This window comes from Symphalangus syndactylus, chromosome 1, assembly GCF_028878055.3.
Source record: "Symphalangus syndactylus isolate Jambi chromosome 1, NHGRI_mSymSyn1-v2.1_pri, whole genome shotgun sequence".
Classification (NCBI taxonomy): domain Eukaryota; kingdom Metazoa; phylum Chordata; class Mammalia; order Primates; family Hylobatidae; genus Symphalangus; species Symphalangus syndactylus.
Genome location: NC_072423.2, coordinates 65,327,714 through 65,343,468, shown reverse-complemented (window position 1 = coordinate 65,343,468; position 15,755 = coordinate 65,327,714). Strand labels below are relative to the sequence as shown.

General features: G+C 44.0%; 1 protein-coding gene across 4 annotated transcripts in view; it reads left to right on the top strand.

The window, feature by feature from the left end:
* Nucleotides 1-15,755, top strand: part of GREB1L (GREB1 like retinoic acid receptor coactivator) — a 305,634-nt gene that overhangs the window by 255,857 nt on the left and 34,022 nt on the right. For all 4 annotated transcript variants that reach the window (XM_055236525.2, XM_055236517.2, XM_055236511.2 and 1 more), the window contains 3 exons: nt 1,575-1,767; nt 10,719-10,852; nt 15,101-15,440. In XM_055236525.2, the coding sequence (XP_055092500.2) occupies nt 1,575-1,767; nt 10,719-10,852; nt 15,101-15,440 (667 nt within the window). The remainder of the gene's footprint in view (nt 1-1,574; nt 1,768-10,718; nt 10,853-15,100; nt 15,441-15,755) is intronic.

The following is a 15,755-nucleotide window of genomic DNA, read 5'->3' as shown; positions in this document are numbered from 1 at the left end:
CTGACGTCGTGATCCACCCGCCTTGGCCTCCCAAAATGCTGGGATTACAGGTTTGAGCCACTGTGCCTGGCCTGGATGAACTTATTAATGAAAGAGAAGTTGGCAGGGTGCGGTGGCTCACACCTGTAATCCCAGCACTTTGAGAAGCCAAGGTGGGTGGATTACTTGGAGTCAAGAGTTCAAGACCAGCCTGGCCAACATGGTGAAACCCCGTCTTTACCAAAAATACAAAAAAATTAGCTGGGCGTGGTGGCACATGCCTGTGATCCCAGCTACTCAGGAGGCTGAAGCAGGAGAATCACTTGGACCCAGGAGGCAGAGGTTGCAGTGAGTGGAGATTATGCCACTGCAGTCCAGCCTGGGTGACACAGAGAGAGACTCCATCTCAAAAAAAAAAAGGAGTCAAATATGGAGCCATATTTGCTCCCAGATCAAATTCTACTAATTATCTGGTAGGGAGCATCTTTGCTTCTATGGATTAAAAAGCAAATCGGCAGGGGTGGGGGGTGGCAAATAGTCATCGTGTATTACATATCATGGTTTGTCCTCACCATGTAGTGGGGAGAGAAATTTCAGACATCATCAAGCATTTATGGATGTTCTTTTCTCCAAGAGATGCTGAGGTTAGGAATCTGGAAGTTTTTGGTTTGTGGTAGGGAAATGTCAGAATTGCAAAGCTCTTTTTCAGAAGCCAGAAAGTGTTTGATAATACTCCGCAATCTGAAACCTAGAGCCATACATAGGTAAATAAGATCTTGTAGAACTTGTTAGATTTCAAAGAAAGGAAGGAAGGGAGAGAGAGAGAGCAGGAAAAGAAATTTTGCCCACACCTGTTCAGGTCGTGGTAGTCTTCTATGAGCAGGAATAGCTCATTGACCCCGTACACCTCACCTTTGAAAGTTTTGGGTGATATTTCTGAGGATACATGTTGGTGGAACTTCTCTGAATTTAATTTTTTTTTATGTTGCTTTTGGGTTTTTTTTTTTTTTTTTTTTTTTTTTTGAAACAGTCTCACTGTGTTCCCAGGCTGGAGCACAGTGGCGTGATTTCTGCTCACTGCCACCTCCTCTTCCTGGTTCAAGCAATTCTCCTGCCTTAGCCTCCTGAGTAGCTAGGATTACAGGCACACACCACCACACCCAGCTAATTTTTTTTGTATTTTTTTGTTTTAATAGAGACGGGGTTTCACCATGTTGGCTAGGCTGGTCTTGAACTCCTGACCTCAGGTGGTCCATCTGCCTTGGCCTCCCAAAGTGCTGGGATTACAGACGTGAGCCACCATGCCCGGCCCAACTGCAGATTTAGATATCACTGGCCTAAATGACTGAGTTTGCACTTTGAGGTATATTGGGAATAAACTGAAAAGGAAAAAAAATACACATTCCTGAAATCTGTCTGAAAAGAAGGAATGTAAATTTTTTTCCCTTCTGTGTCAAATTTTAGTTGTTTCTTCTCTGCTCCCAATTGAAAAGAGATAGAAAAATAAAAACTAAAACAGTATCTCCATGTTAGTGTCTGATTCTATATCTACTTGGTTAAACGAGGTATTAATATGACTTTCAATTTTTCTGCAGCGTCATTTCAGGCTCTTTGTCACATGGCGAACCCAGTCATGGGCTAGCTGATAGAATCATTAATTGCAGAGAAGTTCTGGAAGCTTTCAACCTCCTGGTGCTCCAGGTCAGCTCCTTCCCATACACTCTGCAGACCCAACAGTCCCGCATTAGCTCTAGCAATGAGGTTCACTGGATACAGCTGGATACTGGGGTGAGTCTCTTGCCTGCTGTCTGATACACTCTCATGTTCTTAGTTCCCCAGAGGGTAGGACCTTGTAACAAAATATGTCACGGCTTAAGACCATATTCATAAGAATTCAAAATCTAACATAATGCTTTATGTAAGAGTTCAAAAATCTGGCTGGGTGCGGTGGCTCACACCTGTAATTCCAGCACTTTGGGAGGCCCAGGCGAGTGGATCACAAGGTCAGGAGATTGAGACCATCATGGCTAACACAGTGAAACCCCGTCTCTACTAAAAATACAAAAAATTAACCGAGTGTGCTGGCACACGCCTATAATCCCAGCTACTCAGGAGGCTGAGGCAGGAGAATCACTTAAACCCAGGAGGCGGAGGTTGCAGTGAGCGGAGATTGTGCCACTGCACTCCAGCCTGGGGGACAGAGCGAGACTCTGTCTCAAAAAAAAAAAAAAAACTAACATAATTCTGTATCTTCCAGAAGTTCCATATATTTACAATTATTATAAGACTAAAGGCTTGTGAATAGTATCCTATATAAATTTGATTAGGTGGTTCTTAGGTATCATGCAGATACAAAATTATCTGTCCTATATAATTTTTCAAAAAGAAAATGTTGATGTTATCTGAGGCCATCATCAATATCCTGGATTTCCTTTGTGCCTTCATGTGATTAATTTCACCCTGAGACCTGGAAATTTATTGTCCTCTTGGATGGACTTTTTGTCATGTTTTAGTCTGATGATCTGCATCACTGTTAATTACTCTCTTGCTCCTCCAGCAACTGGGTTTTTGTTTTAAATCAGTTTTCACAGTCTTCTGTATGAAATGGGATGATGGCACTGTTACTTTAAATAACTCCATAGTAGCAGTGAATGTGTTGAGACTACCCATCTCAACATTGGATATATCCAGGGATTTATAGTTTTTACTCCAATCTCTAATATTGAAAAATATTTTCTATGACCCATAAACTGTATGCTAAATATACTATCAAAGAAAAGAAATGTGAGCTTCATAAAAATAATAAAAATTAGCCATTAAGCAATGGATCCCTCATTTAAAAATACCGAACACACGGGATATTTTTAAATAAACATGTTTAAGTAAAAAACACCAAAAATGTCTTACATAAAACTAACATTTATTTTTCAACCCAGTGCATTTTATTCTGTCATGAAGTAGGTAAGTTCTCTGACTTTGCACTCTTGTCTTCAAGCATTGGTTTGTTCCTTGCAAGCAGGAAGCTCAGGTCCTTGAATCTTCTTGTCTTCAGCAGTCACTGCCTTATGAGAACTAACTCAGTGTGTTCTATCACTAGAGATTACTTTGAGCTTTTGCTTTCTTGGTATCTTCTCCATGCCAGCTCCAGCCATTCATTGGGCAGTTGAGGTAGGGGTGAGATAACAGAGCTGCCAGAGTTCTTTTGCCTCCAAACTACAAGGGGAGCCTGTGGGCTACCCAAGTAGCTGCTGGGTTGCTCTGACAAAGAATGGGATTGCTAAGAGAATGAATGGAAAGAATAATTATTTTTTTAATTAATTTTTTTTTGAGGCAGAGTCTCACTCTGTCACCCAGGCTGGAGTGCAATGGTGCGAACTCAGCTCACTGCAACCTCCACCTCCCAGGTTCAAGCAGTTCTCCTGCCTCAGCCTCCAGAGTAGCTGGGATTACAGGTGCCCACCACCATGCCTGGTTAATTTTTGTTTTTTTATTTTTTATTTTTTTTATTTTTTTTATTTTTATTTTTTTTGAGACAGAGTCTCGCTCTGTTGCCCAGGCTGGAGTGCAGTGGCACAATCTCGGCTCACTGCAAGCTCCGCCTCCCGGGTTCACGCCATTCTCCTGCCTCAGCCTCTCCGAGTAGCTGGGACTACAGGCACCCGCCACCACGCCCGGCTAATTTTTTGTATTTTTAGTAGAGACGGGGTTTCACCGTGGTCTCGATCTCCTGACCTCGTGATCCGCCCGCCTCGGCCTCCCAAAGTGCTGGGATTACAAGTGTGAGCCACCGCGCCCGGCCAATTTTTGTTTTTTTAATAGAGACCGAGTTTCACCATGTTGGCCAGGCTGGTCTCGAACTCCCAACCTCAGTTGATCCACTCACCTCGGCCTCTCAAAGTCCTGGAATGACAGGTGTGAGGCACCATGCCCAGCCAAGACTAATTAATTTTTTAATCCCCCAGATAGTTCTCCTATTATACATTAAATTTCAATATATTGTTGGAGTGTAGAGAGGAACTGTCCTAATTCAGTCTTTCCAAAAGGGATCACACCCCAGTGATAGGAAGAAGGACCAATAGCCTCTGCCCTTTATTTTCTCCTACCATGAAATAGAGAAACAGGTTTAAAATAATTTTCCTTAAAAGTCATTTTAGCCAGGCACAGTGGCTCACACCTGTAATCCCAGCACTTAGGGAGGCCGAGGTGGGTGGATCACTTGAGCCCAGGAGTTCAAGACCAGCCTGGGCAACATGGTGAAATCCCATCTCCACAAGAAGTATAAAAGTTAGCCAGGCATGGTGGCATGTGTCTGTAGTCCCAGCTACTCGGGAGGCTGAAGTGGGAAGACTGCACAAACCCAGGAGGTCGAGGCTGCGGTGAGCTGAGATTATGCCACTACACTCCAGCTTGAGAGACAGAGCAAGACCTTGTCTCAAAAAAAAAAAATCATTTTAAGGAAATGATTAATTTTTAAGGTTTAATAATGGTATTACAGTTATTTATTTTTATGTTTTTTTGAGTCAGGGTCTGACGCCCATGCTGGAGTGCAGTGGTGCAATCATGGCTCGCTGCAGCTTCAAACTCCTGGGCTCAAACAATCCTCCCACCTCACCCTCCCAAGTAGCAGAGCTACACGCACATACCACCATGCCTGGCTAATTTTTAAAATATTCTGTAGAGACAGTGTCTCACTGTATTACCCAGGCTGGTCTCAAACTCTTGGCCTCAAGCAGTCCTCCCATCTTGACCTCCCAAAGTGTTAGGATTACAAGCATGAGCCACTGTACCCAGCCTGTGGTTATGTTTCTGAAAAGGGTTCTTGGCCAGGCGCGGTGGCTCACACCTGTAAACTCAGCACCCTGGGAGGCTGAGATGAGTGGATCACTTGAGGTCGAGAGTTCGAGACCAACCTGGCCAATGTGGTGAAACCCCATCTCTACTAAAAATAGAAAAATTAGCTGGGTGTGGTGGCAGGCACCTGTAATCCCAGGTACTCTGGAGGCTGACGCTGGAGAATTGCTTGAACCCAGGAAGTAGAGATTGCAGTGAGCCGAGATTATGCCACTGCACTCCAGCCTAGGCGACAGAGGAAGACTCCATCTCAAAAGCAGAAAGAGGGGAGGGGCTTCTTATCTTAGACATATCTAGTGATGTACTTCTGGATTAAAGACATGATATCAGGAGGCCGGGCGCGGTGGCTCACGCTTGTAATCCCAGTACTTTGGGAGGCCGAGGCGGGCGGATCACAAGGTCAGGAGATCGAGACCACTGTGAAACCCCGTCTCTACTAAAAATACAAAAAAAAATTAGCCGGGCGTGGTGGCGGGCGCCTGTAGTCCCAGCTTCTCGGAGAGGCTGAGGCAGGAGAATGGCGTGAACCCAGGAGGCAGAGCTTGCAGTGAGCTGAGATCGCGCCACTGCACTCCAGCCTGGGCGACAGAGTGAGACTCCGTCTCAAAAAAAAAAAAAAAAAAAAAAAAAAAAAGATATGATATCAGGTATTTGTTCAAACTAATTGAGAGGTGAATAGTTATACTCTTCTTCAATTTAAGATTTAAAGAAATCATCCCTGAAATTGAGATCAACATGGGATAAAGGAAAAAAAAAGCATTTAATTTAATATACAACAACCTTATACATGTAAGGGAGAAGCTCCTGATGATTAGCGTCGTTTAGTTATATTGAAGCCTATATCCCAGGAGGAGTAATTGGAAAAAAGCAAATTAATTTAATTCAAAAAATATGATTGAGCACACTTGTGGACTTGTGTTGAATCTTGCAAAGAACACACAGAAAACTGATGGTTTAGGCTGAGCACAGTGGCTCACGCCTGTAATCCCAGCACTTTGGAAGGCCAAGTCAGGCAGATCATTTGAGGTCAGGAGTTCGAGACCAGCCTGGGCAACACGGTGAAGCCCCATCCCTACTAAAAATACAAAAATTAGCCAGGTGTGGTGGTGGGCAACTGTAATCCCAGCTACTCGGAAGACTGAGGCAGGAGAATCACTTGAACCCGCGAGGCGGAGGTTGCAAAAAGCCGAGATAGCACCACTGTACTCCAGCATGGGTGACAGATTGAAAAAAAAAGAAGAAAGAAAAAGAAAACTGATAGTTTAGAGGAGAAAGCAAAGTACATATCTAAGTCACTATTATCCAGAGGAGAATAAGACAATTTCAAAAAATCAAAATGCTCCAGGAGTTGAAGTGAGGGAAGAGTCACATTTATTTGAGAGGTCCAGGGGAAGCTCCGTGGAAAAGAGAGAACAGGGGATGGCCCTGGAAAGACAGGAAGGCCTGGGCAGGGGGATGGGGGCAGGAGGAGGCACTCCTGGCAGCAGTGTGGGCAGGGGACACAGAGGAGAAAGCTGTGGGCATTTTTCAGAGAATGCTGGATAGGATGCAAAAGAAGACTGGAAATATACACGAGGCTGTGAGTGCCAGGCTAGCAAAGTATACACTTATTATACAGGCATTAAGGATTTTTGAGCAACAGTATATATGTATGTGTGTGTGTGTATATATATATATATATATATGGCATTATTAGAATTTACCTGTTTCTTGTTTATATTAACAATGTAAATGTATAGCTTGATGAATTTTCACAAACTAAATACACCTGTGGGACCAGCACTCAGATCAAGAAACAGAATATTACCACCACTCTGGAAGTCCTGTGTCCCTTCTAGGCACCCCCACTAAAGGGTAACACTATTCTGGCCTCCTGTGCTACAGATTTGTTTTGCTCAGTATGGAGCTTATATAAATGGAAATATGGAGTATGTACTCTCTTCTATCTGACTTCCTTTGCTCAACATTATGTTTGTGAAATTTGTAGTTTTCATGAATCGTAAATCATTCTTTTTGCTCTGTGTGTGTGTTATATTATATGACTCCACCACAATTCATGTATCCATCCTATTTTATTTTACATAGTACTGCTGTAACATCCTGGCACACCCTTTAGTAAACGTATGTATGCATTTCTTTTGGGTGTCTGAGAGTGAAATTGCTGTGTCATCAAGGACTCATATGTTCAGCTTTAATAGCTACTGAGAGGCAGTTCATTCAATCTAGAGGCTCAGTCAAAGTGATTAGAAGTAGATCAGTCAGTGGCTTTTCTGATAATTTGGGTTAGAATGAACAAATACATGAATCAGAATGATGGTCCTGGTAGTAAAATGGATGGGAGACATGGTACATTTTCTAGGATTTGTTTATTCAGGGAGAGAGAAGAACCAGAAATATTTTTGAGGCGTTCTCTTTAGTCAGAAAAAAGAAGTTGAAGTTTTTTGTTTTGTTTTTTGAGATGGAGTCTCACTCTGACAGCCAGGTTGGAGTGCAGTGGCACGATCTCGGCTCACTGCAACCTCTGCCTCCTGGGTTCAAGCGATTCTTCTGCATCAGCCTCCTGAGTAGCTGGGATTACAGGCGTGTGCTACCACGCTTGGCTAATTTTTTATATTTTCAATAGAGATGGGGTTTCACCATGTTGGCCAGGCTGGTCTTGAACTCCTGACCTCAAGTGATCTGCCCTCCTCGGCCTTCCAAAGTGCTGGGATTATAGGCATGAGCCACCATGCCTGGCCCGAAAGAAGTTTGATTTGTGGAGGGCAGATGAGACTGACTTTGAGTTAAGATGCAGATGAGCACACCATTGTGTAGATTACAGATTTTTTTTTTTTTTTTTTTTTTTACAAACGATGATTATTGAAGCAGCTGGTGTGGTTAGAATCATGGAAGAAAATAACAAAGAGAACTACCAAGAGGGTAGTGAGGCCAAGGGCCAACAAGTCATCACCACCGGCGTTGGCCTCAGGAGTCCTTGGTGACCTTCCAGGGAACAGCGTCTGGAGAGCAGAGCGTTGGACAGGAGCAAAGGCAGAGACAGCAGCGAAAGCACAGGGAGCGTGGAGAGTCACTGAGAGGGCAGGCCTTCCACAGCGGGGAGTTTGCCTTCTGAGAAGGGACATTCTCCACCCAGAAATAGTGATTCAATAAGTCATACGATTTATAATACCTGAAACGTATCTTTATAGTAAAATCATTCAGTTTCATAACTCATAGTTTAAAGGATGGTTCCACTCATTTCTATTAAAACTTTTGTAACACAAAACCATAGTTACAGTTTAATGCAAACAGAACAGATGGAGAAACCATTCACTTCTAATTCTAATTTTTAGTAGCTCTAGTTCTCAAAACCCATACTGGCTCTAGTTAATCATAGGCCATCTATTTACCAACCTGCTAAGAAGAAAGAGAGAGAAATAAAAACAAGAACAGGTGGACGCAAGGTGGATGCATCGTATCCAGCAGTTCTAATGCTGTGTCAGGAAGAGCAGCAGGCTCAGAATAGGATTTGATATTTTCCCAAAGAAACGGGCCAAGGGTGAGAGGGAAACGTGAAGACCAAGTACACACTTCATAAAGCTTTTCCAAATGACTCTGTGTCTGCAGTCCAGATGAGGAGGGAAACTTAGATCAATGACTTTTTTCCTTGTGAAATGACTTATTTGACACAGTTACCCAGAACACAGCTAAGCCCAGAAGGAAATAAGCAAAGGCTTCTAGCCTTGAAAATAGATGTCATTCAATCTGTGTTGTCAGTCTCCAGTATCTCTAAGAACATATTCCAGTGCTCTCATAAAGCCTGTTTACTCTCAAACCCTATTCCTAAAAGCAGGGTTTTGGGGGGCCTCAAAAAATTAAAAGCTGCCAGTTAAAACATGCTTTATTTTTATCTTATGGACCTTATAAATCATACAGTTGTTTCTCTTTAGATGGTTACTGAAAAGCTTAGAACCAGCTGGGCACATTGGCTCATGTCTGTAATCCCAGCACTTTGGGAGGCCGAGGCAGGTGGATCACCTGAGATCAGGAATTCGAGACCAGCCTGCTAACATGGTGAAACCTCATCTCTACTAAAAATACAAAAATTAGCTGGGCGTGGTGGTGCGTGCCTGTAGTCCCAGCTGCTTCGGAGGCTGACGCAGGAGAATGGCTTGAACCCAGGAGGCAGAGATTGCAGTGAGCTGAGATCACGCCACTGCACTCCAGCCTGGGTGACAGAGTGAGACTCCTCAAAAAAAAAAAAAAAAAAAAAAAAGCTCAGAATTTGGGCTATCAAATTTGTAGCCCACTTCTAACAAAATGTACAGAAGCTGCTGGCATGCATTTTAGGGAATACTTACTTTATCCTTGGCCCAATCTTCCTTCTCTTACCCTTGCTTTTTCTTGCTCTGATTGCTTAATTTATTTTTATCTTAATACATATATATATATATATATATATATATTTTTTTTTTTTTTTTTTTTTTTTTGAGATGGAGTTTCGCTCTGTTGCCCAGGCTGGAGTGCAGTGGTGCAGTCTCGGCTCACTGCAACCTCCACTTCCAGGTTCAAGGTATTCTTCTGCCTCAGCCTCCTGAGTAGCTGGGTCTGTAGGCACCCACCACCACGCCTGGCTAATTTTTGTATTTTTAGTAGAGATGCTAATTTTACCATATTGGCCAGGCTGGTCTCAAAAAAAAGTGCTGGGTTCACAGGCGTGAGCCACCGTGCCCAGCCTTTATCTTATTACATTTTTTAAAGTGGCCTTATTTCCTTTATGAGTTGGAGAGTGCTTAAATAAAAATGTCAACACATAATAAATAACAAAAGTGGGCCAGGCACAGTAGCTCACGCCTGTAATCCCAGCACTTTGGGAGGCCCAGGCGGGCGGATCACCTGAGTCCAGGAATTTAAGACCAGCCTAGCCAACGTGGCGAAACCCCGTCTCTCCTAAAAATGCAAAAAAGAAATTAGCCGGACGTGGTGGTGGGCGCCTGTAACCCCAGCCACTCGGGAGGCTGAGGCAGGAGAATCGCTTGAAACCGGGAGGCAGAGGTTGCAGTGAGCCAAGAGCGCACTATTGCACTCCAGCCTGGGCAACAAGAGCAAAACTTGGTCTCAAAAATAAAATAACAAAAGTGAGACCAAATGACACAGGCAACATGACAGCAAGAAGTGACTGTAAAAAACTAATGTAGAAAAGATGCAAAAGAAAACTATAAACAAAAACATTCATGAACTCAAAAAGCTTATTTAATATCGTAGACCTTCTGAGTTTAAGGATAAGCAACTTGTCACACTTCTCAAGATTCTCTGAGGGCATTGTTGTGTCAAGGCCTAAAATAGCTATTCATTTTCATAGTGATGACTGACTCATCAAGAGGGGGCTACGTTAAATACTGTGGATCTTGTTTAAGGAAAGCATATATTCCATTTTTAAAGTAAAATTTGTTTGCAAAAATAAGCTTTTATGAGTTATCATTATGAAATGATGTCAGAAAAATTAAGGTTTCTGTAACAGAGGAGTTTGTCAATCTCTAGAGCGTTCTGAGGAGAGCCTATTTATCTGTATAGAGAACTACTTCCAGCAGGGAAAAAGGCTGAGAATTGAGGCTGTCTGACCTTGTGTATCCCAACAAAAGAAAAAGAAAACGAACCATGTGCCTGAAGGAAGTGTGTCAACTCTCCACTAATCACATATTCAGTTCCTTTGAAATGAAAAGAAGTTTCACTTAGTGCCTCAGAGCTGACTGCAGAGTTGGTGTCCGGTTACATAATGAAATAGTATTTTTTCTTACTTGTCAGGAAATAACCTCTTACAGGGGTTATTTCTGTAAACCCCACTTTCTGGAAAACAAGACACGCTGTATCCTGTCCTCATTGGGTTTTTGCTCTGTATTTTGAACCAGGAGGACGTGGGCTGCGAGGAGAAGCTGTACTTTGGCTTGAATGAGTACAGCAAGTCTCTGCAGTGGGGGATCACGAGCCCACTTCTGAGATGTGACGAGACTTTTGAAAAAATGGTGAACACACTCTTGGAGAGGTAAATAGTAAATACGGCTTTCTGCTCTTCTCTCTAGCTGTACTTGCAGATCTAAAATAGCCAAAAGCCTTTTGTGTCAGTGCTACGGGGTGTTTGATGGAGCCCTTGCAGATGACATGCAAAGGCCAAATTAAAACAGCCTTTCCTAAGATGCCCTACTATTGTTTTATGTGATCATCCAAGACCAATAAAGGAAAATACAACCAAAGTGGGCCATTGCACTACTTTTCACGCTGAGTCAGCTCCCGGTCATGCTTCATTGCTATCATCAGGAGATGAATAGGGCAGAGAGGGATTTGCTTATTCAAGACCCGCTTCTGGCTGGGCGCGGTGGCCCACGCCTGTAATCCCAGCACTTTGGGAGGCCAAGGTGGGCGGATCACGAGGTCAGGAGATCGAGACCGCCCTGGCTAACACGGTGAAACCCCGTCTCTACTAAAAATACAAAAAATTAGCCAGGCGTGGTGGCGGGCGCCTGTAGTCCCAGCTACTCAGGAGGCTGAGGCAGGAGAATGGCATGAACCCAGGATGCGGAGCTTGCAGTGAGCTGAGACTGCACCACTGCACTCCAACCTGGGTGACAGAGCGAGACTCCGTCTCAAAAAAAAAAAAGTCCCGCTTCTCTGAGCTCCGGCCTCTCCTACCCTACACCTCAGACTTTGGCATTTTTCCCTCTTTTCTTCCCTGTCCACCACAGGCAAGGACCCTAAGATGATTCAGTAAAAACTATACTATGAGATTTGAAGTATACACTGGAAGAAATTAAAGAGCAATCAGATAATTGAGGTGAATTCAGTTCTTGGGGCGCCTGCTCCAGTCCCTGGCCTTAGGGATTAAGGAACATAACTGCTGTCTTCTCTTCCCTTTTCTAAAAAAAGAAAAAAAAAAAATCCCCATTTCCAGATTAAACTCTGAAAGAGTTTTTTTCCCTCTGTGACCTTGAATCATAGATTCAGAGGTAGGTAGAGACATTAGAATTTACCTAACCTAATAAAGGTCCCTTTCTGCCCTCCACAGTATTCTGTTTGATCATCCAATGTTGGGCCGATTGGGCTTTATTTTATGAGGCAAATTCTAATTTTTAGTAGCTGTAGTTCTTAGAATGGCTTTAATTGATCATATTATTTAACATCTGTATAACAAACCTGCCCATAATTTTGCTAAGAAAAAAGAAAAGGAAATTAAAATGAGGACCTATGGATGCATTCTATTCAGCAAATTATAATACTGCATCCGGAAAGAGCACAGCTCAAGTAGGGTTTGATATTTTTGCAGCTGTTGGATTTGGGAAGTCTTAACTGACACTGTGACATTAATCCTTTCACAGCACATGTAGTCTTAATTTTCCAAAATCATTCCATGAGTACCCCCTTTAAGCGTTCCTACCCACCTGTTATATCCACCAGCTTGAAATGCATCTTCTTTTTCTGGTAACATCATTCAGAGTTTCCTAACTTTTATTTTAAATAATGATCCCATCAACTTCCTATTGTAGTTTTGTGCTACAAAAGTTGTAAGTATAGTTTAATGCAAGCACGACAGATTGGAGAAACTGTGCACTTCTAACTTCATGATTCTTTCAGAGTATGAAACAGAAATGCCAGATATCAAAGTTACCATTTATTCTAACTTTGGCTTTTCTACGTGGCCCAGCAAAAAGCATTAAGCTTGAAACATAGATTATCTATACTTATTTCCTCCAACCCAGTCACCCCAGCCTAATAGTAGCTATGACTTACTGAATACCTGAAGGGACCAGCCCAGGATTTACTGAACTGAAGGATTTCTTCATTTTTACCCAACAGCTAAATCCTTGCAATGTGTGAAGACATTGCTAGAGACTGGATAAAATCTAGACCTCTTTGTCTCTGATCAGTTGTATGAACTGGGACAAGCAACCGAACTTCTTTCTGCCCCTGAACTCATTCTCTTTCTATGAAAAAGCAGAGTGGGCTAGGCACGGTGGCTCATGCCTGTAATCCCACCACTTTGGGAGGCCAAGGTGGGTGGATCACCTGAGGTCAGGAGTTCGAGACCAGCCTGGCCAACATGGTAAAACCCTGTCTCTACTAAAAATACAAAAAAAAAAAAAAATTAGCCGGGCCTGGTGGCAGGCACCTGTAATCCCAGCTAGTTGGGAGGTTGAGGCAGGGAGAATCACTTGAACCCGGGAGGCGAAGGTTGCAGTGAGCTGAGATTGTGCCATTGCACTCCAGTCTGAGCGACAGAGCGAGACTCCATCTCAAGAAAAGGACGGCCGCAGTGGCTCACGCCTGTAATCCCAGCACTTTGGGAGGCTGAGGCGGGTGGATCACCTGAGGTCAGGAGTTTGAGACCAGCTTGATCAACATGGAGAAACCCTGTCTCTACTAAAAATACAAAATTAGCTGGGCGCATGCCTGTAATCCTAGCTATTCGGGAGGCTGAGGCAGGAGAATTGCTTGAACCTGGGAAGCGAAGGTTGCAGTGAGCCGAGATTGCACTACTGCACTCCAGCTTGGGTGACAGAGCGGGACTCCATCTCGAAAAAAGAAAAAGAAAAGGCAGAGTTGTTCATATTCAGGGCATCTTGGTCCTTTTCCAGTTCTAAAACACCTCAAAAGTGTTCATGTGTTATTCATTTGATGGCTGTCATTGGCATTTCTTTGACCTGGAGGTTTTCTGTGCAAGGCCAGTGGACCACTTGTTGTATTTTAAGTAGAATTATAGAATGGAACAAAGGTGAAATCCCCCATCAGCCTACCCAGCTGCTAGTGGCTGCATTGCTACCAAATGGTAACCGGAAAGAAAGTGCACAGCCCCAGCCTTATTCTACCAGGCTCCATGAGAGCCTTGGCCAACCTTGGACCCAGGGCCAATTGGCCAGCCCCTACTTTCTTTCTTTTTCTTTTCTTTTTTATTTTTTTAAGACAGACTCTCACTCTGTTGCCCAGGCTGGAGTGCAATGGCATGATCTTGGCTCACTGCAACTTCTACCTCCCGGGTTCAAGTGATTGTCCTGCCTCAGCCTCCCAAGTAGCTGGGATTACAGGCGCCCACCACCATGCCCAGCTAATTTTTATATTTTTAGTAGAGATGGGGTTTCACCATGTTGGCTAGACTAGTCTCGAACTCCTGATCTCAAGTGATCCACCCACCTCATCTTCCCAAAGTGCTGGGATTACAGGCATGAGCCACCACGCCCAGCCTACTTTCTTTCTTAAAAAATTTTATTTTTATTCAGCAGCAGAAGTACCGCTGGGCAGCGTGCTCAGGGTAGCCAAGCACCTGCTTTCTTGACTAGCAGCTCTTCATGCCTGTAACTGGGTCCTCTTTGCCCATTCGTACTCATTTTGTCATCAGGCCTGGCTGAGGCGTGGCACCAAAAGGAGAGATTTGTTTTCTACCTCCTCTATAATCGTAAAAACTGCCGATTTTAACAAAGGGATCCTCTTCCCTGGCAGTCCAGGCTTGGGGAAAATGGTACCAAAGGCTGCTGCTGCTACCAGGCTCAGATTTGCTTGGCTCCCTTGACGGAGCCAGGTCTCAGGTGATGAGGCTACAACACTAGGGGGTGCTATTTCTCCAGTCAGCTCCAAGTTTTTCCAGCACCAAGGAACACTTTATGGAAAGATAGAGATTGCTATCTGTGAGGCTGACCTCAGATTAGTAGTAATAATTACCCTTTTTATGTCTAATACTCGACAGATATTACCTTAATGTCTCAGTTTCCTGTATTGTAATCTTATATATCAGAGAAATAAGTGGACAGTGCTGCCATTCTAACCCAATACCACCAGCAAGAGGTGAGGATCCAGGGATTATCCATGATGACTATGCTGGCAATGAATGGAATAGACCAGTGTGTCTCAGAATTTAACGTGCATGCAATTCCCCGGGAGTCTTGTTAAGCTTCAGATTCTGATTAGTAGGTCTGGGGTGGGGAGATTGAGCATTTCTAACAAGCTCCCAGGTGCTGCTGCTGCTGGTGGTGGTCTATAGACCATACTTTGAGAAGAGAGGGTCTCTAGACAATCTCTAAACCCCTTTACTGTGCTGTACTTATCCCAACAGGTTGACTCGCATGCTTTGGAAGCTCAACCTTTTCCTTCCAGTGATGTGGGATCCCAGGTCATTCTAGAGCTAAAGCCCCACCACTGATCAGTAGCCCCTTCCCCACCATGCTTAATCTGCATTCTTACTGCACAGGCCTTGCTGCTCCCAGCTGGCCCTGCTGCCTAAGTGCTAGTGCCTTGTGTTCTGTTGAAGGTACCCCAGGCTGCACAGCATGGTCGTCCGCTGCTATCTTCTCATCCAGCAGTACTCTGAGGCCCTGATGGCTCTCACCACCATGGCATCACTCCGAGACCACAGCACACCGGAAACACTCAGCATTATGGATGACCTCATCAGCTCCCCAGGCAAAAACAAAAGTGGGAGGGGACACATGCTCATTATCAGGGTGCCCTCGGTGCAGCTGGCGATGTTAGCCAAGGAGCGGCTACAGGAGGTGCGCGACAAACTGGGTCTGCAGTATCGGTTTGAGATCATCCTTGGGAACCCGACCACCGAACTCAGTGTTGCAACTCACTTTGTGGCGCGATTAAAGGTTAGCAATGGACAGACATTTCTCCTTTAAAATATGATTTGTTTCTCTTTTCTAGGAATCCTACATAGGTGGCTCAGGGGCCTGAGTTTAATAGAATCACATGTGTGATTCCATGACAATGATAAGGCTAAATTAAGGGACATATTCACTTTCTTAATTAGAACCAGTTTGTAAAGATTGCCCAGCCCCCGCGGTGGCTCACGCTTGTAATCCCAGTACTTTGGGAGGCCGAGGTGGGCGGATCACGAGGTCAGGAGATCGAGACCACGGTGAAACCCTGTCTCTGCTAAAAATACAAAAAATTAGCCGGGCGTG